At 41.6% G+C, this 27,773-nt stretch overlaps 1 protein-coding gene across 1 annotated transcript in view; it reads left to right on the top strand.

The window, feature by feature from the left end:
* Positions 1 to 27,773, top strand: part of ADAP1 (ArfGAP with dual PH domains 1) — a 350,022-nt gene that overhangs the window by 128,257 nt on the left and 193,992 nt on the right. The window contains exons 2-3 of the mRNA XM_077449066.1: positions 469 to 599; positions 23,712 to 23,803. Of these exons, the coding sequence (XP_077305192.1) occupies positions 469 to 599; positions 23,712 to 23,803 (223 nt within the window). The remainder of the gene's footprint in view (positions 1 to 468; positions 600 to 23,711; positions 23,804 to 27,773) is intronic.

Raw genomic sequence — 27,773 nt, 5'->3', positions numbered from 1 at the left:
GCAAGGGGCAGATAATAAAAGCCAGGGTTGGGATGACTTACTTTTATCAGTTAGGCTACTCTGTGAGTTAATCACATTTTCATGTTTAGATTGAAGTGTGCAATTTAAATTTAGTGTTAACTACTGTTCCATTGCACGTGGGTGGGTTGTAATTCATATGCTACATAAATGTCTGTTGGCATTTGAATATCTTTGGGTTGTTATTCACATTGATTGCATTTTTTTTTTCTTCTACCAAATGTTTGAGCAATATTTAGCTGTGGAAAGACATTAACAAATGAGCAAATGATCAAGAAATCTGTTGCTTTTAGACTCTTCTGTTCCTCTAGAATCTTTAATGAAGTTTGGCAGAGTTTATCAGTCAGTTTAGTACATATTATAAAGAGGCACTTATATCGTAGCTTTTGTCGCATGCTGAGATCTGTCTGTGAATTAATGTGAAGCATCTGTCTGATATCTCTCTTACAGATCCAGACTGGGCATCCTACACTCTTGGGGTGTTCATTTGCTTGAACTGTTCTGGAATTCACCGCAACATCCCTCAGATCAGCCGAGTGAAATCTGTCCGTTTAGACCCATGGGATGATGTACAGATTGAGGTACAGACTTGTTTTCTGAGCAGTGTTCCTTTTATAAATGTACTATTTTCAGCTACTATGTTGGGTAGATTTATTTACTGTAAAAGTTTGCCTCCATTGAAGGTTTGGAGCAACATGGTTCCCATAAAAAAATAAAAAAATGGAGCACTCGGCTTTTAAAATGCATAGAGAATGAACGATTTCCTTGTTCCATTAGTAGTACTGCTTATGTTATGGCATATACACCGATCAGCCATAACTTTGACTACTGAGAGGTTAAGAGGCCAACACTGATTATCTTGTTACAGTGGCTTCTGAAAGTATGTGAGATATAGTAGGCAGCAAGTAAACATATTTTCACAGAATCTGATGTGGTAAAAGCAGAGAAAATGGGCATCAGTTTGTTGTGTATGGGGCTGTGGAGCTGCAGACTGATTTAGGGGACGCATGCTGACCCGTGTTCACAACCAAAAGTCCCAGCAATGGACATCTTGGTATCAAAACTGGACCATAGATCAATGGAAGAAGGTGGTTTAGTTTTTCTGAGGGTGGTTTGTTTTGAACCTCCCTCCATGGTCCTAGGGTCAGACACTATGGCAATGCACAACTTTTGATCACAAAACTCATGGGTTTCAGTAACATTTTGACTGTTGAAGCCAGATTGAAAAAAAGATGTATTTATTATACAAACATGTAGTTAGCTACATGTAGGGAGAGCGGCACAACATGGTGTTGGATTCAATATTGCTCTTACTGGCTAAAATAGCTAATACAAATTTATATGTCTTACAAAAGGGTGGGCACTAGCTAGCTAAAGTTTATTTTGAAGTCAAATCTTGATTGAAATGCAAAACACCTGTTCACATAAACTTGTCACTTCTAGTGGCTCTGTGGGAAAAGCCCAAGATCTTGACAGCTGAGGTGTAACTGCCATTTGAACACAACAGCTTTTACACAATATGACTTCTAACAAAATATACATATTTTTTATATATATATATATATATATATATATAATGATAATGGCCTATTGTTACTCGAAAATGTATAGAATGGTCAGGTTGCAATAGACTTTACCGTTACCAGTGAAGGACAGTAGAAATCTAATTATAAAATAATCATCTTTATTAGAAAAAAATGCTTAACACATTGTTAATAAAACCAATAAACATTGGCTCAATATCACAACATCAGATCAATAGATTAGATTACTATAGTATATCTCTGTTACTGCTGTGTCAAGAGGTCGATGCGTTTCAAATCAGTGCTTCTTCAGGACCTCAATTTCTAGACCACAGACAGATATCCTATTTAAGAAAAAACATAGCTATTGATTACATTTCATCAAAGCATGGGCACAACATATACATGTCTCTCAGCCTGCATCCTGTGCCCCTCATATACTGTATATATACACAGGCACGGAGGACCACTTACATGTGCGTGATATGAGCCTTTGTGCAAAATGGTTTGCCAAGTGTCCTCAGGAAGCAACTTGGTATATGATGCTGTGGAATCAACAAATAATAAAAAGTAGCTTGATAGTCCTATTAAAAAGGAAAGTGAGCAGAGCATTGGTTGGCTATATTCAGGAGCTAGGTAAGTATTCGGACAACGCACCAGCCAAAAGGATGTAACACTTGAGAATGTGATGACGAAGAAGAAGATTAGGCCAATGGCCCAGAAAAGAAGGATAATAATCTGTTCCAATTATCTAGCGTAACCTACAGTGTTCAAAAAAGACCAGCAGTTAGGACCATATATGATGTTTCATTTCTAATAAAGTACACAAAGACAAATCTATACCTAAATGGTGTTTAAAATAGCAGCCAATGATTGTAGGTAGTCTCAAAAGCTGGAATCATCCATATAGCCATGTTAAAGAGGAAAGACATCTGGGAGTAATAATAACATCATTTAGACCAATATGAAAGTCTCTCCAGTACTATCAAGCATTGCTATAGAAAAGCTTGTTTGCAAGAAAGACGACCACATAGAACACTTACCAGTTAACTTATATAAGAATTTGTATATCAAATTCCTTTTAATACCAAACAAACATCTCTTTTCTGTACATGCTCTCCCTTTATCATCCGGATATCTATAAACAATATACCAGACAAACTGTTATGTAATCACAGGGAACAATATTCAGTTTGTTCTTTCCCACCACTGTAACCACCTTGTCATCTGGCCCAACACTTAATTCCCCCTGCTCATCAGTCCCACCACTGTAACCCCCTGCTCATCTGCCCCATCTCTGTGCCCCCCTGCTTTTCTGTCCCACTGCTAAACCCCCTTCTCATGCCTCCCACCACTTCACATCTGCCCCACCACTGTACTCCCTTGCTCTTCTGTCCCACCACTGTAACCCCCCCTGCTCATCTTGCCCATAAATGTACCCCTTTTCTCATCTGCCCCACCACTGTACCTCCCTGCACATCTGCTCCACTGCCATATTGCCATGCTCTTCTTTCTCACTACTGAGTCACCTGCTCATCTGCCACACCACTGTAACCTGCTTTCTCATCTTCCCCACCATTGTACCTGCTGCACATCTGTCTCATCTCTGTACCCCCCTGCTCTCCTGCCCCACCTCGGTACCCCCCTGTTCTCCTGCCCCATCACTGTTCCCCCTGCTCTCCTGTCCCACCACTGTAACCCCCTGTTCATCTGCCCCACCAATACACCTCCTTACACATCTGCCCCACTGCTCTACCCCCCTGCTTTTCTGCCCCAACACTAAACCTTCCTGCTCATCTGCCCCATCACTGTGCCCCCCTGCTTTTCTGTCCCACTGCTGAAACCCCTTCTTATCTCTTCCACCACTGTACCTCCCTGCACATCTGCCCCAATCCGGGAACCCTCTTGCTCTTCTGTTACACATCTGAACCCCTCCTGCTCATTTTCACCACTGCTGTAGTCTAGTATTCATACAATGCAGTGTGAAAACAGTGAGTTTGGGTGATGGGGGGTCCAGAGGCCTGTCTCCATAAAAGGTGACACTGTTCACCTATTGGGAACCCCGTCCTATGTTTTCTAGGGGGGCCCTGCAATGTCCCCGTAGGAGCTAATACAGGAAAATAAAAGAAAAAGAAGGGGGGGGGGGGATTGGGTCCATACCTTTTTAGATCATTGAGAGAGGAATGCCGAATAGTTGCTTTTGGATATGGAACTTTGGAGTTATTGAATAACCCTATTTATACATAATATGTAACAAAACAAATCAATCATGTAAACTTATCTGACTTGATCTAAGCCTGGCAGTCCTAGCAGGTGGGTGAAGGGCAGGTTGTGCTGCAACACTAAGGCTCTGTTCACACTAGTGCGACTCTGAGTACAACTTTGGAGAGCAACTTTCATACGACTCTCTGGCACTCAAGTTGCAAGAAAGTCCCATCAAAGTAGTGCAGGAACCTTTTCACGCTGTGACTTTAACCACTTCCTGCCCGGTCTGTGGGAAAATGATGGCCAGGCTGTGGTTTAATTGTTCTGACATTCAGGTGCGCACGAGCGGCCTTTCTGAAGGACATCATATCGGAACAAAGGAAATCTTCATAATGCAGTATTTCTTAAATGCGAGTTTATTTAGCAGGAGTAACTTACATTCAGGTTAAGAACAATCAGCATTGATAAGTATCAGAACCTCTGGTCTTGGCCACTAGTTCTCATGCTCCCACATCCTTAGCATTCTGCTTAGTTTGATTGGTTCCTCTGTATTGACTCATAAGAGGAACCAAATAGTAGAAGATGAAAAGACATGGCCATACTCTATGCTAGTATCCTCACTGTAGATCACTGTAGATCATATACCTGCTCCTGTAAGAAGGTCCGCAGGGGCTTCTAAATAATGTACAATGAGATTGGAGGAGAATCAGTTATGTAACCTGTCAAAGTCACAGGACTGGTTCTCCTCCAGTCACAGAGCCTCTCACTTTTATTGCTGTCTGTTGGTTTTGAACTGTGCAATGCACATTTGTAAGGTACACCACTGCTTTATAAACGTGCAGCGTGTTTTTTTTTTTTTTTGTTTTTTTTAAGCAGCTGTATGACTGCATTCAATTTTTTATTTATTTATTTTTATTCCCTTTTTTTCCACACATTACTTGTCCTGTCTGTTGCTCTGGTGAGCATTTGCTCTCTGTTACCAAATGTCAAGTCTTTGTGGCATATTGATAGATGATGACTCTTCAAGAAATGTCTACAAGATGGATTTAGACACTGCAACTGTTTTTGAGACATGAAGAATGTTCATAACATAATGTTAAGTGAAGGTAGATTTGTATTCCTTGAAAAATAGACTTTTTTTTAAGAAACTTTGCTTTCTACTTTTAAAAAGTTGCTTGTTTTTTTACATATAAGTTTTATTTGTAGAATGCACCACAATGATCTTAGTTGTCAGTAGGTTTTCTTTATAGGATATGTTTTCTTCCTCATTGCACCTATAAAAAAGTGCATATAAGGATCACCCCTGTATTCAGCTGGTCGCTTTAGCATAATTCAGTTGTTTATCAGATTTAGGCACAGCCAAACTCATCCCACTTTCACACCACGTTGTTGATTGCACAGAATAACTTTAGTCCCGTTATGTAAAAATCTGACAATATATTTTTGACTTGGTTGTATGATTGTGGATACAACCATGACACTGAGCTAAGAAATACTGAGTGGACAGTTTAGACAATGTCAACTTATTCTTGCTTGTTCCCAGTTGGTAGAGATAATTATGCACTTGTAAGTGAAGAGTTTATCAGGAAATGGATTGTCTTGCTGATGGCCATTTGGAGTAGTAGATAATAATGTCTATAGCAGGGATGGATGGAATTTATATATACTATTTTGGAAGCATGGGAATATTTACTTTAAAGTGTATTTCAGTTGGATGATGTACTTCGTTGGTGTTACTGAATGGTAATTGCCTAACTACTGAGTAGAGACGCCCATAGTAGCCAATCAGAAAGCAACTGTCAGGTAAAAAAATAAATACAACAAGCTGCCTATAAAAGAAGACTCCTAATACTTACCTCTCTGGTGCATGGTGAGTTCTCACTTCTTTCTGTTTAAAGGCTACAGCCCGCAGGAAAGTCTTCAGCATCGTTCACTTCCAGGTGTGTCAGATGCATGCATCCCCTGCTGTATTCTGTGGTTCCATCTCTCATTCGTGGTATAGGTGGTGGAGAGAGGAACCACAGCCCATGAAGGGGGAACATACAATTGATGCTTCTGGAAGTTTATGCTATCAGTTGTGAAGAGCATGATGTGAGGAATTAAAATAGGACATAATAATATTAGATCATTAAGTGCTCGAAGAATTCCAAAACGTAGGGCACACAGTTATGCCGTTACCTCCCACACCTGACTATTGATTGGTGAGGTTGGCAATCACTCTAATGCCAAGTACACACGATCAAAATTTTGGTCGGAAAAAGCTCTGATGGTTTTCCCTACAGAATTTCGAAGGGATTTCATTTAAGCTGTCTTGCATACACACGGTCACACCAAATTCTGACCGTCAAGAACGCAGTGATGTTCAACACGTACAACAGGACTAGAAAAGGGACGTTCACTAGCCAGTAGCCAATAGCTTCCGTCTCGTAGTTGAATCTGAGCATGCGTGAGTTTTTGTGCGGCAGAATTGCATACACATGAATGCAGATTTGGATAGGAACATGCTCTCAATCTTTTGTTGGCCGAAATTCAGCCAGCAAAAGTCTGATGGAGTATACACACGATCACATTTTCCGACCAAAAGCTCTCATCAGTCTTTTGCTGGACGAATTTCCGATTGTGTGTACATGGCATAAGAAACCAAAGTGCACGGTTTGCAATGGTATCTTGGTATGGAGATGGCGAGATGGTTGACCCATGACTTATTAGGAGTGCTTTGTTGCCACATATAATACAGCCTTCCCAAAATATCACTCAGCTGAGCGATTATGGGGCCCCAAGAATGTCTGTCTGAAGTGTACAGACACAGAAAAACAACCCTAACACAGAGATTTTTCAGTTTTGTTTGCTAAAGTATACCCTGACTGTAGAAAGGCGTATCTTAAAAAAAAGTTGGAACATCCATGTCCTGAAGAAGAGGAGGGAGAATCCGTAGGCTGTTCAAGCATGTACAGACAAATATGTATATATACAGTGCTCAGCATAAATGTGTAAACCCCAACAGATTTGTCAGAAAACCTTTTACCTTTCAGAATCAACATTTTCTATGGGACACTACTACAAAATACTCCCACAAATCCGAGCCATTGATTGCAACCAAGATTTGTTCATGTGCACAAACAAAAAATTATTTTTTGTAACAAATTCATTCAAGACCATGTTGCAAAAATAAATACACCCCAATGAAAGTCTCAGGGTGCTTTCACACTGCCGGCGCCTGGGCGTCGGCGGTAAAGCAGCGCTAGTCTTATGCCGCGTACACATGATCAAACAATCCCCCCGTGTGTAGGCTTCCGGCTGACTTTTTTTTTACCCAAAAGTCAGACGGACTTAGAAAGTAGTTTTGCATCAAAATGTGACAATATGGCCGTGTATGTGCTAGTCCGCCATACTTTTAAAATGAACGGACTTTTCCCGCATGGAGAAAAGTCTGTTCATTTTGAGCGCGGCTCCAGGTAGCCGGGACTAGTGAAGGAAGTCAATGTCGCCGCCTTCGGTGGCTAGATTGACATGTCGCTGGCCCCATCACCTGGTATGGTGTTAAAGGGGAAGCCCTATGCCGAAAAAACGGCGTGGGGGTCCCCTCTAGGTCCATATAAGACCCTTATCCAAGCATGCTACCCGGCCGGTCAGGAAAGGGATGGGGACGAGCGAGCGCCCCCCCAACCTCCTGAGCCGTTCCAGGCCGCGTGCCCTCAACATGGCACCAAGCCGTACCAGGCCGCGCGCCCCCCCCCCACCCCAAAGCACCTTGTCCCCATGTTGAGGACAAGGGCCTCTTCCCGACAACCCTGGCCGTTGGTTGTCGGGGTCTGCGGGCGGGGGGCTTATTGGACCCTATGTGAATGAGTATGGGGTACAATGTACCCCTACCCATTCATCTGTGGAAAAAAAATGTAAATAAAACACAGCGCACAAGGGTTAAAAGTAATTTATTGCACAGCTGTAGGGGTCTTCTTCTGTCTTGGGTCTTCTTGCTGGACTCCTCCGCTATCTTCTGCTAGCTCTTTTACTAGCGGAGGAGCCTGGCTTTCTTCTTCATCGCCGCCCTCTTTTTCCGACTTCGGGGGTCTTGCCCCCCTCTTTTTGGTTCTACTTGTCGGGCCTCTGCGCCTTCTTCCAGCTCTTTTACAAGCGGCGGCCCGGTCTTCTATCGCCGTGTTTGGGCAAGTCCGTTCATTTCAAAAGTATGGCGGATAGTCCGCCGGAAAAGTCCCGTGTGTGGGCAGGTCCGCTCGTTCGGAAAGTCCGGCGGACAGTCCGGCGGTTTGTCTGCCAGACTAAGTCCACCGGATAGTCTGATCGCGTGTACGCGGCATTAGTGGCGCTTTTTAGCTGCTAGCGGGGAGGTGCCTAAAAAACGCCTTCAGTGTGAAAGGAGTCTTTAGAAGCAAAGCTATATTTTAGGCAACAAAATTCTAATTAACCACTTAAGGATCGAAAGGTTTTGCCCCCTTCATGACCAGGCCTTTTTTTGCGATACAGCTTTGCGTTACTTTAACCGACAATTGCGCAGGCGTGCGAAGCTGTACCCAAATAAATTTGTCCTTTCTTCCCACAAATAGAACTTTCTTTTGGTGGTATTTGATCACCTCTGTGGCTTTCATTTTTTGTGCTATAAACAAAAAAAGACTGACAAATAAAAAAAAAAAAAAAAAAAATATATATATATATATATATATATATATATATATATATATATATATATATATATATATATATATATATATATATATATATATATATAATATTCACACACATATAATTTTTTATTTTTTTTACTTTCTGCTATATTACATAACCCAAATTAAAAAAAAAAATACAAATTTATTTATCAGTTTAGGCCAATGTATATTCTGCTACATGCAATAAGCGTATATTGATTGGTTTGAGCAAAAGTTATAGCGTCTACAAAATAGGGGATAGATTTATGGCATTTTTATTATTTTTCTTTTACTAGTAATGGCGGGGAGCAGCAATTTTTGGCGGGACTGCGGCATTGTGGTGGACAGATCGGACACTTTTTTGACACTTTTTTTTGGGACCAGTGACATTATTACAGTAATCAGAGCTAAAAATATCCACTGATTAATGTATAAATGACACTGACAGGGAAGGGGTTAACACTAGGGGGCGATCAAGGAGTGAAGTGTGTTCTAGGGAGGTGTTTCTAACTGGGGGGAGTAGACTGACTGGAAGTACAGAGAGATCGCTGTTTCTGATCACTAGGAACAGACGATCACACTGTACTCCCCTATGAGAACGGGGATCTGCTTTGTTTACATAGGCAGATCCCCATTCTGCTTCTCTGAGGAGCAATTACGAGTGGCCGGCCAACATCACGGCGCGCGTGGGCAGAGTGTCTTGAGCATGAAAACGACGTACAGGTATGTCTTTTCACGCAATAGGGCTGCCCTGCCACAGTTTATATGTGGTGAGCGGTCCCTAAGTGGTTAACAAGAATTCAACTACAGGTGAGTCTAATTATTCATTAAACAGGTGTCCAGCAGACAGTTGATTATAAAAGGGTGTTACTTAAAGAAAACCCCTTCCCATTTCATGCTGTCAGCAATGGCACCACATGGAAAAGAAATGTCACAAGGCCCGAGAAAGACCAGAAAGTTGAAGGCTACAAGAAGATCAGCAAAGCTTTACTTATCAGTCAGAACACTGTAGCAAAAGTAATACAAAAATTAAATAAAGATGGAACTGCAACCATCTCAGAGACGTCCAGGCTGTCCACGGAAGTTAAAGTGATTGTAAAGTCTTGTTTTTTTCTTTCTATTAAAATAACAAACATGTTATACTTACCTGCTCTGTGAAATGGTTTTGCACAGAGCAGCCCGCATCCCCCTCTTTTCTGGTCCCATGCTGGAGCTCCTGGCCCCTCCCCGCAGCTTGCTGTGGGGGCACCCGAGCTGAGCTGCAGCTCAGTATATTCCCTCTCTCTCCTGATTGGCTCCCGCTGCTGTCAAAGTCAGTTAGCCAATGGTGCTACTGTTGTGTCTCAGCCAATCAGGAGGGAGAGTCCCAGGCAGCTGAGGCACTTGTGGATATTGCTGGATAGAGAGAGGGCTCAGGTAAGTAATAGGGCAGAATGTTTTTTTATCTGAATGCATAAAATGCATTAAGATAGAAAAGCTTATGCCTTTACAACCACTTTAACACCTCGACAGGAGCATCTTCTGATGAGAAGGATTGAAGAAGATAGTCATGCAAGTTCACTGCAGTTAGCTAAAGAATGAGAAAGCCAAACTTGGGCGATTGTTTCCCATGACACAATATGACATACACTGCAGAGGAATGGCATGTATGGGTGTCCTCCACTAAGGAAGCCTCCCCTAAAGCCTATGCACAAAAAAGTCAGCCTAGAATTTGCCAGAGCCCATACTGAAAAAGAAGACTACTGGGACTATCCTGATGTGATGAGGATAAATGTTTTTGGAACTGGTGGCTTCAAAACTCTATGGCACTGCAAAGGTGAGGAGTACAAAGAAAAATGCATGGTGCTTACAGTGAAACATTGTGGTGGCAGTGTCCTTCTGTGAGGCTGCATGAGTGTTGTTGGTGTCGGAGAGCTGCATCTCATGATGGTATAATGAATTCAGATGCACTGCTCTATATTGAAAGAGAAAATGCTACCATCACTCCATGCCCTTGGTTGTTGTACACTTTTCCGACATGACAATGATCCAAAACAAACATCTAAGGCCACTGTTGCATTTCTGCAGAAGAACAGGGTGAAAGTGGTTCAGCGGCCAAGTATGTCTCCTGTTCTGAACCCAATTGAACACCTATGGGAAAGAGACAAGTTCAGGATCACTCTCAGGGCCATCTTTAATATTGATTGGACCCTGGGCAAAAATTTTCTTGGGGGTCTGCAGGTGAGTCATCTGTACAAAACAATAGGGCAGAGCTGGATAGTCTTAGTAGCAGCACTTCACACTGAGATATCGGGACACAGCACAGGACTAAAACTTCAAGGGACAAGGGAAAATAGTTGGAAAATATGAGGCAGCTCCACAAGGGGCAGCGGCCCCTTTTGCCCTGCCTTAAAGACGGCCCAATCACTCTCCATCCAGCATCCGGACTCTAAATGAGGTAATTCTTGAAGAATGGCAAAAGATAGATGTTGTAACATGTCACCTTTTGTTTATTCCATACGTAGAAGACATGGTGCTGTCCTTACAAATCATGGAGGTCATACAAAATACTAGATGTAGTCGTTTTTGTTGTGGGGTGCATTCGTTTTTGAGTAAAACTGAAGATTTTGTACTTTAAGTTATATTAACCTTACTTTCATGTAATAAGCAAAACAAATGTTCTATAAAGCACTGTTTTGTCAAAATTTGGGAAATAGTTCTTGTGTTCATTAGGATATTGATTACAATCTTAATTTTCAAAAGGGGTGTACTCATTTATACTGATCACTGTATGTCCAAGTTGGGGTAATTGTTTATCCTGTGGACAAAAAGGAGATTTAGGCCGCGTACACACGCGGGGACTGTTCGCCCAACTTTGTCCGCTGAACAGTGTTTCGGCGGACAGTCCGCCCGTGTGTGGGCTTTCAGCGGACAGTTTCAGCGAACAGTCTGCTGAACAAAGTTTTTCGGAAATTCCGAAAAACTGTCCGCTGAAACTTGGTTTCAGCGAACAGTCCCCTCGTGTGTAGGCTTGTTCGTCAAACTAAGTTCCGCGCATGCTCAGAAAGGATTTACACGCCGAAAGTTGTAATGCAGTGTATAGGACGTCGTATTTTCCGTCCCGTCGTACGTGCCGTTCACGTCATCGCGCACGGTTTCAGCAAACTGTTCGTTCGTCGTGTGTGGGCAAGTCCGTCCATGCTAATTTTGAGCGGACTGTTTGCTGAAACTGTTTGACGGACAAAGTTGAGCGAACAGTCCCCGCGTGTGTACGCGGCCTTAGAGTCCATTTACACAGGGGTAACACGACTTGCAGCGCGACTTTGGGAGACAACTTAGACATGACTTGAGTATGAATCACAGCACGACCTGGGTTGACTTCAACACGACTTAGGGCGACTTACAACATGACTCCAAGTCACCCCCAGGCCAGGCGACTTTTCCTGTAAAGTCGCTTCAATATAGATGGAGATCCGACTTGTAGTACAGGAGCGACTTCAGTAGTGTGCATTAAGACGGATCCATTCACTTACATTGATTTTTTTTCATGTAGCGCGACTAGGGGCGACTTGAAGTCGGATCCAAAGTTGCCCCTGTGTGAATGGACTCTAAATCTCCTGTCCTATTTTACCGTATGTTATGTGGTTATGTGTGTGTTGACCTGTTTAAACTGTAGTATTAGAAACATCCCACCATACTATATATCAAATTTACAGCATATCTTCATATCTGTAAGCAACTGAAAGTGTCTGTTTTCAGCTCATGGGGAGTTTAATATCTATCTATATATAACAGGCTTGGTTTTTAACCTGTGCATTTTATATTGCTTTAGGGGACTCTGCTACAGATAGTTACTAGATCAGTCTGTTCTACTTATCCTATCCAAGGAAAGCCAGTTGCCCTAGGCATTGCAGCTGATGACTGGTGAAATTCACAATGTTGTTATGTTATAATCTATATTGTATGTGCTACTTCTGAAATTATTTATGTGCAAGTGCTGCCCACGTCTTCCAATCCAGTCACATAAATAGAGCAATATCCCGTACTCAGAGTGTATTCAGTTTCACATGGACGTTCCGTTTTTTTGTTCAGTTCAGTCACGTTTTTGTTTTTTTGTTTTTTAGTAAAAAAATTGAGCAAAAACGGATACGGATTTCAATTTTTCTTTTTCAAATATTTTATTGAGTATTGCACGTTACACTAAAAGTTTTACACCAATAACATTTGTGGTGAAACAATAAGTATAAGCACATGTAACGTGGATTCTCAAGTACAAAATAATTGGCAAGTGATTTCCTTTAGAACCGTTTGGTGATACAATATATATTCTAATGGTTATATCCCAGGCTTTGAATTTCAGCAGTTGCAAACAGTGAAAGGTAAAAAGTAAAACAGTTTAACATAATCGTAAAACAAATGTATAAAGGGGACATAGTTGTCAATGGGGTGGTAGAATAGATTGCTGTGGGGCAGTTGGTGGAGATCTTCAAACATTTCCAGGGCCAAGTTCCAGCAATGTGGCTGTGCAATTTCTGGGGGTGGATCAGTGATCCAAACTGTCCCCTTTGTAAGTAGTTCATTAAACAAAGCGTCGGTGGCATCTGCATTTCTAGATTTTTACTACAAGGAACCTGAATGTTCATTAATAGTGTGAAGAGCGAGAGCAGGGATGTATGTATGTGTATAAATATATAGCTGGTTGCTAAGGAAGGGGCCGGGAAGCTGGCCGCCGTGTCCTTAACAACTAATGAGTCATCAGCTGTCAACAGGATTCCCCACTAACAGCTGAATGTAAAAAAAGACAAAAAAACGCCATGGGGTCCCCCAAGGTCCCTACCAGGTCCTTTGGGTCTAGTATGGATTCGGAAGGTACACTCCCCCATGCCAATTTTTTTTCTAAAAATGGCGTCGGGTCACCCCCCTCAAAATCTATACCAGACCCTTATCCGAGCATGCAGCCCCGCAGGTCTGAAAAGGGAGGGGACGAGCGAGTGTCTCTCCCCTCCTGAACCATACCAGGCCGCATGCCCTCAACATGCCCACCCCACAGCACCTTGCCCTGGGTTGATAGGGACAAGGGCCTCTTCCAGACAACGCTGGCCGGAGGTTGTCGGGGTCTGCGGGGGGCTTATTGGAATCTGAGGGCCCTTTTAACAAGGTGGCCCCAAATGCCGCCCCCCCCCCCCCATGTGAATGAGTATCGGGTACATACTACCCTACCCATTCACCAAAAAGGCAGTGAAATTTTTTTTAAAAATCGAAGAGCCGGTTTTTGACAATTCCTTATTAATAGCTCTGTCTTCTCTGCCGCTGTCTCCTCCGTCGCCCCGATATCTTCTTCCTCGTTGCCATTTACCCGCTAAAAAAATTAATAAAAAGCTGCCGTTCTTCTGTTGCCGTCTTCCTACATTGTGTTATCGTCCGCTGTCTGCCATCTGTTATATAGCCATCTTATCACATCACCCGGAGAGCCCACCCTTGTGACATCACAGGGGGCGTGTTCTCCAGCTTGCTCGTCCCCTCCCTTTCCTGACCTGCCGGGCTGCATGCTCGGTTAAGGGTCTGGTATAGATTTTGGTGGGACCCCATGGCATTTAAAAAAAACAATTTTGGCATGGGGGGGGGGGGGTCCCATCCAAATCCATACTAGACCTGAAGGACCTGGTATGGACCGGGGGGGGGGGGGGGCTACACCGTTTTTTGCTATTTTTTCTTCCCCCGCTGACAGCTGATGACTCATCGGCTGTTAACCACTTGCCGACCGCGCTATAGCTGAATGACGGCTGCAGCGCGGTCGGAAAACTCTTGGAGGGCATACATTGACATCCTCCCAGAATTGCGCTCCCATGTGCCCCCTGGTGCACGCACCCGGGAATGTCCACTTTACTGATCGTGGTATATGGCCGCACAGCAGCCGTTTACCACATGATCGCTCTGTCAAATGACAGAGCGATCACTTGTAAACAAACCGGCATCACACCCGGTTCCTCTCTCCTCTGTGTCGATTGGTGCAGAGAGGAGTGAGATCAAAGGCAGCAGTGCTGTGGGCTGCATGTGCAGTGACCATAGCGCTGATATGTTACAACTCCAGCCATCCATCCTCAATAATACTCAGCCATCCTTCCTCATCAATACTCATCCATCCATCCATCCTCAGCAATAACTCATCCATCCATCCATTCTCAGCAATACTCATCCATCCATCCATGTTTAGCCATCCCATCCATACCCAGCTGCACTAAGCCATACTTGGTCGTAACCATCCATACCCAGTCATACCCAGCTATACTCAGCCGTACCCAGCCGTACTCAGGTATACTCATTCATGCTCAGCCATCCCCACCCACGCCACATCAGTTCTCATCCATGCCATATCCATGCCACTATAGTGCCTCACAAATGTGTAGTAGGTAGTCAAATTAGATTTGATATTTATGCCCCTAGAACACCTGATGGTACTCCCTGTATGTTGGGCCTCTCTATATGGCCCAGCTGTGTAAAAGTCTCACATATGTGGTATCACCGTACTTGGAAGGAGTAGGAGAATATATTTTGGGGTGTCACGTACATGCCATTTGTTAGAAACATTGTATAAATGGACAACTTTGTGTAAAAAAATAAAAAAAATAATGCGTTTTAATTTTTCTTTACACATTTTTCAAAAACTTGTAGAAAAAGACATCTTCAAAAGACTCATTATGCCTCATAGATTATACGTTGGGTTGTTTTCTTTGCAAAATTGGGTCATTTTTGGGGTATTACCATAGTCCTGGTGCTCCAGGGCCTTCAAAAGTGTAAGAGGTAGTCAAGAAATTATATGTGTAATTTATACTCCAAGAACGCCTGATGGTGCTCCTTGCATGTTGGGCCTCTGTATGTGTCTCACACATGTGGTATCGCCATACTCGGAAGGAGTAGCAGAATGTGTTTTGGGTGTAATTTGTGCTATGCATATGCTGTGTGTGAGAAATAACCTGCTATTATAACAATTTTGTAAAAAAAAAAAAGAAAAATAAATTTGATTTTGCAGAGAATTGTGGGAAAAAATTCAGACTTCAAAAAACTTACTATGCCTCTTACTAAATACCTTGGAATGTCTACTTTCCAAAAAGGGGTAATTTGTGGGGTATTTGCACTTTTCTGGTTTGTTGGGGTCTCAAGAAATGAGATGGGCTGCCAGTACTTCAGGTGTGATAATTTTTCAGAGCACCATAGCTTTCACAAAGACCAAATAATATACACTGGTTTGGGTTATTTTTACCAACGATATGTAGAAGTATAAATTTTGGCCAAAATTTATGAAGAAAAATTACAAATTTTCAATGTTATAATGAAAACCAAGAAAATGTCATTTTTTTTACAGAATTTTCTTTTTTTTTCTTTTATAGCTCCAAAAAAAAAACCTAACGTGATTAAATACCACCAAAAGAAACCTCTATTTGTGTGAAAAAAGGACAAAAATTTCATATAGGTACTAGGTGACTGAGTAATTGTCATTCAAAATGTGAGAGCACCAAAAACTGAAAATTGGTCTGGTTAGGAGGGGAGTTTAAGTGCCCAGTGGGTAAGAGGTTAAGGATGCGGCGGCTGGCTTACCAGCCCCTTCCTTACCAACCAGCTATATACCGTGTGTTTTAATGAGTGAAAAACAAAAAAAAGTTTAAAAACTGATGTCCGCGGATAGGATGGAAGCGGATCGTCCGCTAACATCCATTTTTAGTCTGTTCCGGTTTTTTTTTACGGATGAAAAAATAGGGTTTCCTTCCGTCAAAAAAGACGGAGCTTAGCAAAGACAGATGTCAGCGGGTGATCATCCACTAACTTTCGCTATCCCATAGAGATACATGTAGATACATGTATGTCTGTTTTTCATCCATCAACGGATGGATGAAAAATGAACATACGGAACGGTCGTGTGAAAGGGGCCTAAAGGATGGTGGTTATATGTAGTTATACTATTTAACTATACTTGAAGATATGAGTGAAACTTAAAAGCTGATTTGTTGCTATAGATCACTACAACATTATTATTATTATTATTCTTTGCTCTGTCTTACTGAATAAGCCAAAAGATAAGTATGAGAATATTACCCAATATAACCAGTATCATGTCTCAATTTTTTGTAGCATTTCTCACTGATTTTTATGAAGCGGTCTAATTGTCATTCTTTATAGCAAATAATAGAAGTAAACAATTAGTATAGGCAGCGATGCTAAAGTTTTAGTCCTCTTATTTTTATGTCTTGACCTCACAGAACAATTATTCTATTTACCGTATTTATCGGCATATAACACGCACTTTTTTTACCCTTAAAATCAGGGGAAAATTGTGGGTGTGTTATACGCTGATCCCCCGCCGATTGTCAGCTTCTCTGCGGTTCTCGCGGCTTTTGGCTATTTTCGGCGGCGCTCGGCCGTTCTCGGTGGCTTTTGCCCGAGTGTGGCCAAAAATAGCCGAAAGCCGCCGAGAGCTACCGCGTGCCAAGATACACAGGACATCTGCTCTGTATCTCGGCGACGTCATTTTTAAACGGCAAGCTGGCAAAGACACTGACAAGACTGCAATGGAAGGCTGCAAATGACTGACAAGGGTGCAATGACTAACAAGACTGCAATGAAGGCTGCAAATGACTAACAAGACTGCAATGGAAGGCTGCAAATGGCTGACAAGGGTGCAAATGGCTGACAAGGGTGCAAATGGCTGACAAGGCTGCAAATGACTGACAAGGCTGCAATGCAAGGCTGCAAACGACTGACAAGCGTGCATTAATGGGCATTTAAATGTAAGGTTTTTTTTTTTCCTTAAACTTCCCTTTTAAAAGTTTTTTTCTTTAAAATTCCCTATTAAACTTGGGGTGCGTGTTATATGCCGACGCATGTTATATGCTAATAAATACGGTATATATGTTCTTTAAAGGCAAAATACAACATTTAGATATACTGCAAATGTTCAAATTAAAGCAGATATTTTATAAACTTTTTGATGCATGGCAAAAATAAAGCTGGTCTTTCCCAATTCTGGCACCAACAAGTCATTACATACAATGCAGTTCAGCATACATAGGGTCTTTGTATTGACTTGCTTCAAGGTACAAGAAAAGGACTTGTAATGCCGCGTACACACGGGCGGATTGTATGGCGTACTTAGTCCGTCGAAACACATTTCAGCGGACAGTCCGCTCGTGTGTGGGCTTCAGTGGACTTTTTCAGCGTGCAGTCTGGCGTACTAAGTATTTCGGATTTTTCGAAATTCTGTCCGTCGTACTTTGGTTTCAGCGGACAATCCGCTCGTCAGTAGGCTAGTTCGACTAAGAATGGCGCATGCCCAGAAAGGATTTACACGGCGGAAGGGTGCTTTGCTGTGTATTGGACTTCCTATTTCTAGTCCCGTCGTACGTGCTGTACACTTCATCGCGCAAGCTTTCGACGGACTGTTTGTGCATCCGTGTGTGGTCAAGTCCGTTCAGTCGAAAGTATGACGGACTGTCCGTCGGATTGTATGACGGACTAAGTACGCCATACAGTCCGCTCGTGTGTACGCGGCATAAGATTTGTGCAGATGCTGACTCAGCAGTGAGAATAAGAAAAACAAAGTCCACAGATCCTGATATTTTACTGGTTATATTTAAATCACTTCTACATTTATAGCATAGGCTTTGTGTATAAATCTGCCATCTGTCCCAAATTTCAAAGGATATTGCAGGTTTTAAAGGTATGGCTGCTGACATTTGTGTCTCAGTGAATATCTGTTCAGCAAAATGAACCATCTGTACATCACACCTCGGTTGTTCTATACATTAAATGTCATTGTCATTATACATTTTATTCTCTGGGTTTTATGCTGTGTTATTGAATAAAAAAAGCACCCCACAGGGAGGGGGTTTGTATACTTAGAGATACGGAAGGGCCATGATAGCTGTCATAGCTAAACTCATTTGGGCCTCTAATGCAAACTGCATAACCAAGGCCCCACAGCATTTCCCTATTTTTATTATACTTGATTATAAAACTATATCTAGGCTCAAACATAATTATAGTGTGGCACTTCAAATCTGGCAAGATCAACCAGTATTATCTGTAATTGCTGAAAATGTTCTTAGCTGAAAAATGTAAAACAATGCAGCCACCATATCTAAGAACTGAGCTGCAATATACAGTGCCTTAAAGTATTCATACCCCTTAAAATTTTCTACATTTTGTCATGTTATAACCAAAAAAATATATATATTTTATTGGGATTTGTGCATTTGTGCACTCAGAGGGGCTGAATACAAATGCATTTGTGCATTTGTATTCAGCCCCCCTGAGTGAATACTTTGTAGAACCACATTTTGCTGCAATTACAGCCTCCAAGTCTTTTTGGGTATGCCTCTACCAGCTTTGCATATCTAGAGAGTGACATTTTTGCCCATTATTCTTTGAAAAATAGCTCAACCTCTGTCAGCTTGGATGTGAGGCATCTGTGAACAGCAATTTTTAAGTCATGCCACAGATTCTAAATTGGATTTAGGTCTGGACTTTGACTAGGCCATGTTAACACATGAATATGCTTTGATCTAAACCAGGGGTGTCCAAACTTTTTTCAAAGAGGGCTAAATTTGATGAAGTGAATATGCGCGAGGGCCGACCATTTTGCCTTGCATCCTTTGAACCATTAAAATTAAATGCAAATTAACTATTTTATGCAGTTTATTGCAAGCTGCATACTTTTCATTTTGACACATGAATGACCATCTAAACGGGTGTTAAATCACTCTGTCTTTAATATCTGAAGGCCACATGGAAAAAAAAATCCAGAAAACTGAAATATATATCAGAAACATTGTAAAGTGTATTACATATTATTGGTGTAGGAGGCATGTTGTAATGTAATTTCTCCTTTTGGCCACAAGATGGAGACAGAGATACTAATTGGTCCTTCCAGAAAAACTCAGACAAGGAGCATACTGGGAAAAAAAGAGGAGTTTCAGAAAGTGCTGAGGGGATGGAAGAGAATGAAGTACTGAGGTAAAAGAAAGAGTTCTGACAGGAATCCTTTGCTGGGACACAGTGACACTTAACGGTGAGGAGAGGAGGAGTGTGTGTGGAAGGAACCAAGGTGCCAGAGTGAGGAGAGAGACACAAGCTAACACCGGGGACTGTGTGCACCAACAGAGGAGGAGGGATATCCTGAAGCCTGGGAAAAAGGAGAGATGTGAGGAGTGTGAGAAAAAAAATGGTGAGAGGGATTTTTGGAGCTGAGGGGAGAGAGAGACACACACTGACACCAGAGAGCGTGTGACCTATTATAGAGAAAGTCAAGCCTTTCCAGACTGCCAAGAGAGAGGGAGAGAGAGTGTGATGAGGTGACCAGAATGTGTGGTAAAAATCCACCAGAGAGAGACACGTTTTTCCTGAGACGACTGGGAGAGCGCTGCAAGAAGATGGAGGGGATCCAGGATCAATGCCAACCACACAATCTGCCACTGTTAATTGGAAGCCACTGGAACATTCTAGAGGACTACTGCTCCATGCAAGCTTGTTTCAACCTACTCTTTTAAAACAAGGGTCCCACCGTTTGCTAATAGAAGACACTAGTATTCTTTACCTCAGAACCTGCAACATTACAGAACTGTGCTTACTCTACTTGTGTAACCCTTTTCTTTTCATTGTGTGTTTGCCTCTCAAAGGTGTTTGTGGCCCAGAAGGAGCTGAGACGTTGACAAGCCTTCTCTCCTCCCTCTCAGCGCCTGTGTTAAGGGCATATAAATTACTGCCCTTTCTATACCTGCAGTTGCTAAATATTGAAGGTTGTCTTTTCTAAAGTAGTTATTTGTAACAAGGTTTAACAGTGTTGTAAGTTTCCATATACTTTAAACAGTGCTAATATATTCAACTTGTTTATCACTACCAGGTGTGTGTCTATTTTTGGTGATAATCCACAGCCAGGATAACGGTATTTACAGCATGTGTCCTTAAATGTATTTGCCGTAATTTTATTTAACCAGGTGTATCAGAGGGGCTGAGGTTATTCTTGGAGTTGAGGCGGAGATCAGAGAATCCAAATTCACCAAGCGGCTCCTTCGGGGGTGACGCTACTTTGGTAATAAAGGTTGTTAACTTTTAAGCTAAAAAAATATGAACAGGAAAATAACACCAAGTATACATGTTGTGTCCAAATATATTCATAACTGATTTAGACCAACTGATATTTTACAATGTATTCATCTCGATTGAAAAAAAAATGTGCCTGCACACTGCTGTGTGTGGTGAAGAGTCTAAAGATGAGCTTGGGTGTTTTATTTGTGTGTGTGTGTATGTATGTATGTATATATGTATGTATGTATATATGTATGTATATATATATATATATATATATATATATATATATATATATATATCTATCTCTATCTCTAACGGTATCTCTTTTGTGGCCACTAAGGATAAGCTCAGGTGTGTTATTTGGGTACATATCTTTTGTGGCTGCAATGAATCCCCGAGCACCGTTTAGGACTAACGATGAGCTCGGGTGTGTTCACAACTCCACGTTCCTGAGCCTGCCGGGAAGCTGCCAATCACAGGCTATCTGCAGCTGCAGACCGGGAAATGTCTCAGTGCCTGTGATTAGCGCTGCATACTGTCAGCTTCCTGGCGTGCTCAGACACGTGGGGTTGTGAACACGCCTGAGCTCATCCTTAGTCCTGAGTGGCGTCCAGATATTCGTTGGGGGCCACAAAAGATATATATATATATATATATATATATATATATATATATATATATATACACACAAATTACCAGTGGGACCATATTAAAATGGAACACAGGCCGCAATTGGCCCGTGGGACAGACTTTGGACATGCCTGAGCTAAACCATTCCATTGCAGCTCTGGCTGTATGTTTAGGGTTGTTGTCCTGCTGGAAGGTGAACCTCCGCCCCAGTCTCAAGTCTTTTGCAGATTCTAATAGTTTTTTTTTTCTAAGATTGCCCTGTATTTGGCTCCATCCATCTTCCCATCAACTCTGACCAGCTTTCCTTTCCCTATTGAAGAAAAGCGCCTCAACAATGTTTCTGCCACCACCATGTTTTACGATGGGGACGGTGTCTTAGCCCTTGTACACGCGGTCGGACATTCTGACAACCAAATCCGTCGGATTTTGTCCGACGGATTTTGTCCGAAACTGTTGCATACACACAGTCGGACAAAGTTGTCAGAAAATCCGATTGTACGTAACGTGATGACGTTATTTCATTACGACGGGACTACGTTCAGGCTAGTAGCCAATAGCTTTGGTCTAGAAATTTGATCTGAGCATGCGTGGTACTTTGTCCGTCGGAGTAGGCTACACATGATCAAAGTATGTCCGATCGGAGCATGTTGTCGGAAAATTTTATAGACAAGTTGGAAAACTTGGTCCGTCGGATATTCCGATGGAAACAGTCCGATGGAGACCACACACAATCGGATTATCCGACCGGTCCGATCGGGCACATCCCGTTGGAATCTCCGACCGTGTGTACAAGGGCTTAATGGTGATGTGCAGTGTTAGTTTTCCACCACACATACTTTTAGGCCAAAAAGTTCAATTTTGGTCTCATTGACCAGAGCACCTTCTTCCACGTGTTTGTTGTGTCCCCCACATGGCTTCTCGCAAACTGCAAATGGGACTTCTTATGGCTTTCTATCAACAATGGTTTTCTTCTTGCCACTTTTCTACAAATTAACTACTTTAGGCAAAGTTTATTGCAAACCGCATACATTTCCTTTCGACACATGGATGACAAATCTAAACAGGTGTTAAATCACTCTGCTTTTCATATCTGAAAAAATATGAAATATATGTCAGGAACATTGTAAAGTACATTACATATTATTGGTAATAAAGGTTGTCTGTCAACTTTCAAGTTAAAATATGAACAGGAACATAACACCAAGTATACATGTTGTGTCCAAATATATTTATAACTGATTTAGACCAACTGACATTAACTGAGATTTTACAATGTATTCATCTCCATTGAAAAAAAAAAACTTGCCTGCACACTGCTGTGTGTTGTGAATACAGATTTTACCACCTGAGCTGTGGATCTCTGCAGCTCCTCCAGAGTTACCAAGCTTCTCTGAGTAATGCTGTCTTTGCCCGGAATGTCAGTTTAGGTGGACTGCCATGTCTTGGTAGGTTTGCAGTTGTGCCATACTTTTCCATTTTCTGATCATGAATTTAACAGTGCTCTGTGAGATGTTCAAAGCTTGGTATACTTTTTTTATTACCTAACCCTGCTTTAAACCTCTCCACAGCTTTATCCCTGACCTGTCTGATGTGTTCCTTGGCCTTCATAATGCTGTTTGTTCACTAAGATTCTCTAAAAAAACATCTGAGGGCTTCACAGAACAGCTGTATTTATACTAAGATTAAATTACACAAAGGTGGACTCTATTTACTAATTAGGTGACTTCTGAAGGCAATTGGTTCCAGTAGATTTTAGTTAGGGACATCAGAGTAAAGGGGGCTGAATACAAATGCACACCACACTTTTCAGATATTTATTTGGAAAAAAAATTTGAACGCCATTTTATCATTTTCCAGCCACTTCACAATAATGTGCCACTTTGTGTTGGTCTGTGACATAAAAATCCCGATAAAATACATTTACGTTTTTGGTTGTAACAAAATTTCAAGGGGTATGATACTGTTTCAAGGCACTGTAGCAATTTTTTGTTCTTGGGTTACTCTTTAAGCACTGTTGTTAGTCAGGATTACTGTATGCTGCAGATTATATGGGCACAGGAACATCATGTTTAAGAGTGTTGGGTCATGAAAAGCAAATTTGCTGTTACAAGCAAAATGAGTAATGGTGGCCATACACTATACGAAAAATCGGGCAAACCCAATTTTGAAAAACGAACGTACGGCAGTAGGTGAAAATTATGCTGCCATCATGTAATGACCGATAAATCGTTCAGTGGACATAAATAAATTCTATGTTCGTTTTTTACATATACCTAGTGCAGACAATGTAATGGCCGAATTTCGGCCTATTTTTCGTATAGTGTATGGCCAGCATTAGTATTGATTAGTTACATTTAATCACTTCAGAAGGTCCACATTACTGAAAATCCACTGGTCATCATTAACTGTGATAATATCTCCTGCTTCAGCCTACACCAGACATAGGCAGATTCCCCTATGGAGAAACCTGTTGAGAGTCTGTGTGCAAGCAACAGGAAAGGTAGCTTGGAGCTAGGTGATTCTTCCAGACCACTGGTTGGCAATCAATACTGTAAAATAAAATAGAGATGTTTTGATTGGAATGAAACCATGTATGTTTCTTCTCTTTCAGTACATGTCGTGCCTGGGAAATAAAGTAGCGCAAGCAAAATATGAGTCTAAAGTTCCAGCATTTTACTACAAGCCAGCAGCTTTTGACAGTCAGTAAGTAACACAAAGTCCTTTTCTTTTCCTCTCGGTTTGTAAAATGTGTATACATGTATTTGTACTTAGTAAAGGCGCAGGGGAGGATGATTTGTGCCATCAATGGCAGCTGCTAAAGTTTGGGCCACTGGCATGAGTGTACAGAGTACATTTGCATTTCCAAATAAAAAAAATGTTAGATCAAGCTTCAATATGGAACAAAACCTAATGTCAATTACAACATTCTACAAGCAGCCGGCCTCAGTGGGCACTCTGCTGTGTTATAGTAGCAGGTGGGTAGGTAGCACTACTATGACCAGTGCAGAAAATTGGATTGTCTGCAATCCATTTAGCACAGTCCAGAGGTCATGAGGGAGATATATGTATTTTGTTTTCGTGTGTGGAAGCACCCTACATACCAAACCCACTCATTGTTCATGCCCTGTTCTCCAGCTGCTATGGTTTCATTCCTGAATTAAAAACCTACTGACAGGTATTTGGCCACCCAAAGTTGGCACAGAATATGTGTGTTATCGATGGAAATCTAGACCAATTTTAGAGAGTAGTGACTAATGATTTATGCTTTGAATAGTCCAAAGGTAATAGTGGTATCTCCCAAGGTTCAGTGTTGGGATACTTACGTTAAACATATTTATTCATGATATAGAGTAGTGTTTCTCAACTCCAATCCTCAAGGCGCCCCAACAGGTCATGTTTTCAGGATTTCCCTCAGATGAAAGGCCCATGGTAATTACTAAGACGGTGAAACTGATCAAATCACCTGTGCAAAGTAATGGAAAGCCTGAAAACGTGACCTGTTGGGACGCCTTGAGGACTGGAGTTGAGAAACACTGATATAGAGTTTGAGATTAAAAGTACTATTTCTGTGTTTACAGATGACACCAAGCTACAGCGCTTCACATTTTCCAAATTTTATTATGTTACAGCCTTATACCAAAATAGATTCAATTCATTATTTTCCTGAAAAATTCTACAAACAATATCCTGAAATGACAACGTGAAAGAAGTAAATTTGAAATCTTTGCAAATTTACTAAAAATAAAAAATCACATGTACATAAGTATTAACAGCCTTTGCTCAATACTTTGTTGAAGCACCTTTGGCAGCAATTATGGCCTCAAGTCTTTTTAAGTATGATTCTACAAGCTTGGCACACCTATTTTTGGGCAGTTTCTCCCATTTTTCTTTGCAGGACCTCTCAATCTCCATTAGATTGAATGGAGAGCATCAGTGCACAGCCATTTTCAGATCTCTCCAGAGATGTTTAATAGGGTTCATGTCTGGGCTATGGCTGGGCCACTCAAGGACATTCACCGATTTTTTTCCATAGCCACTTTTTTGTTATCTTGGCTGTGTGCTTAAGGTCATTGTCCCGTTGGAAGATAAACCTTTGCCCCAGTTTGAGGAGCAGGTTTTCATCAAGGATGTCTCTGTACATTGCTGCAGTCATCTTTCCATCAATCCTGACTAGTCTCCCAGTTCCTGCCACTGAAAAACATGCCCACAGCATGATGCTGCCACCACCATGCTTCACTGTAGGGATGGTATTGGCCAGGGGATGAGCGTTCTCTGGTTTCCTCCAGACACAATACTTTCCGTTCAGGCCGAAGAGTTAAATCTTTGTTTCATCAGACCAGAGGATTTTGTTTCTCATGGTCTGAGAGCCCTTCAGGTGCCTTTTTGCAAACTCCAGGTGGGCTATCATGTGCTTTTTACTGAGTGGCTTCCATCTGCCCACTCTACCGTACAGGCCTTATTGGTGAAGTGCTGCAGAGATGGTTACATAGTTACATAGTTAGTAAGGTTGAATAAAGACACCAGTCCATCCAGTTCAACCTGAGTGAGTGTCTACAATTGTCCCTATCCCTTTACATTGCACACTCACTCAGGGCCAATTTTGGACAGAAGCCAATTAACCTACCTGCATGTCTTTGGAGTGTGGGAGGAAACCGGAGTACCCGGAGGAAACCCACGCAGGCACAGAGAGAACATGCAAACTCCAGGCAGGTAGTGTCGTGGTTGGGATTCGAACACTGTGCCGCTTCTGGAAGGTTCTCCTTTCTCCACAGAGTGACCTTTAGGTTCTTGGTCACCTCCCTGTCTAGGGCCCTTCTCCCCCAATCACTTAGTTTGGCCGGGCGGGCCACTCTAGGAAGAGTCCTAGTGGTTCCAATCCTCTTCCATTTATGGATGAGGGAGGCCACTGTGCTCACTGGGACATTCAATGCTGCAGAAATGTTTCTGCATACTTCCCCAGATCTGTGCCTCCATATAATCCTGTCTCTGAGGTCTACAGACAACTCCTTGGACTTCATTGCTTGGTTTGTGTTTTGACATGGACAGTTAACTGTGGGACCTTATATAGACAGGTGTGTGCCTTTCCCAATCAAATGAATTTACCACAGGTGAACTCCAATCAAGTTATGGAAACAGGACGCACCTGAGCTCAATTTTGAGTGTCACGGCAAAGGCTGTGAATACTTATGTACGCGTTTTTTGTTTTTTTTATTAAATTTGCAAAGATTTCAAACAAACTTGTTTCAGGTTGTCATTATGGGGTTTTGTTTGTAGAATTGTCAGGAAAATATTGAATCTAATCCATTTAGAAAAAAGGCTGTAACATAACAAAATGTGGAAAAAGTGAAGTCCTGTGAATACTTTCCGGATGCACTGTATGTAGTTAGATATGGTCCTTACAGGATGTCTACAGCTTACAGTATGTGCAGACGTTATTGCATTGTTTGCCTGGGCAACTAGATAGCAGATAAGGTTTAATGTTGATATGTAAAGTTATGCACTTGCGTTCTAGAAACATGCATGCATTGTACATTCTAGGGGGAATACAACTGGAGGAGTGAATAATTGAGAAGGGTCTGGTAGATCATAGACCTAAAAACAGCATGCAGTGCTAAGCTGCATTTTCTACACCAAGAAAAATACTTAGTTGTATTAAACAAGGTATAGACTCCAGAGGGAGAAGGTTAATCTTGGCCCTGTACAAATCAATAGTAAGACCTCATCTGGAATTTTGCAGGTTAGTTTTGCACATCGGTTCCCAAAAAGCAAATTGGGGAATTGGAGAGAGTGCTGAGAAGGGCAACCAAACTGATCAGAGGAATGAAGGACCTTGGCTATAAGGAAAGATTAGCTGAAATAGAGCTGCACAATTTAATTGTTAAAAGATCGTGATCTTGATTCGACTCACCACATGATCTTAATCCAGCATTTTCATGATTCATGTAAGTCCCGAGCAGTTCCCCCGGTTCACAGCTTTGGAAAAAAAAAGCTGGAAATATTTATCAACGACATTGCCATACGCTGAAAGACAGGATAAAAAGAAACATTGTATCTTTATATCTGTCAATCTGTTTATTCATTTACAGATCAAAGGGATGAACTTCGGTCTGCAAATGAAGTCAGTTAAAAGCAACCTTGTCAAGTAAAAAAAATAATTTTTTCGTTTTTTATGAAATTGTTCCTCTGTTTAACCCCTTATTTACTGTAATTGGCCTTATTAACTCCTCATTAACTCCTTCTCTTTATTATTATTTCCCTGATGGTTTTAGTATTTTTTTTTTATTTACTTATGTGTTATAAACTATTAATAATTAAACTTTGCTTCATTAATATTTTGACAACTTTAACCATTTCAGCCCTGGAAGGGTTTACCCACTTCCTGACTAGGCCAGTTTATGCTATATGGCACTGCCTCGCATTAACTGACAATTGCACGGTCGTTCAATGCTGTACCCAAACAAAATTGACGTCTTTTTTTTTTTTTCCCCACAAATGGAGATGTCTTTCGGTGGTACTTGATCACCTCTGCGGTTTTTATTTTTTTTGCGCTATAAACAAAGAAAAATTTGAAAAAAATATATATATTTTTAACTTTTTGCTATAATAAATATGAATGAGGAATATGCACATGAAGCTGTCCCTTGAAGGCGAACAAGTCAAAAAAGTTAGAAAA

This window comes from Lithobates pipiens, unplaced genomic scaffold (assembly GCF_037356315.1).
Source record: "Lithobates pipiens isolate NorthernLeopardFrog02 unplaced genomic scaffold, aLitPip1_a1.2 Scaffold_22, whole genome shotgun sequence".
Classification (NCBI taxonomy): domain Eukaryota; kingdom Metazoa; phylum Chordata; class Amphibia; order Anura; family Ranidae; genus Lithobates; species Lithobates pipiens.
Note: the sequence above shows the minus strand (reverse complement) of the source record. Positions and strands in the feature narration are given on the sequence as shown.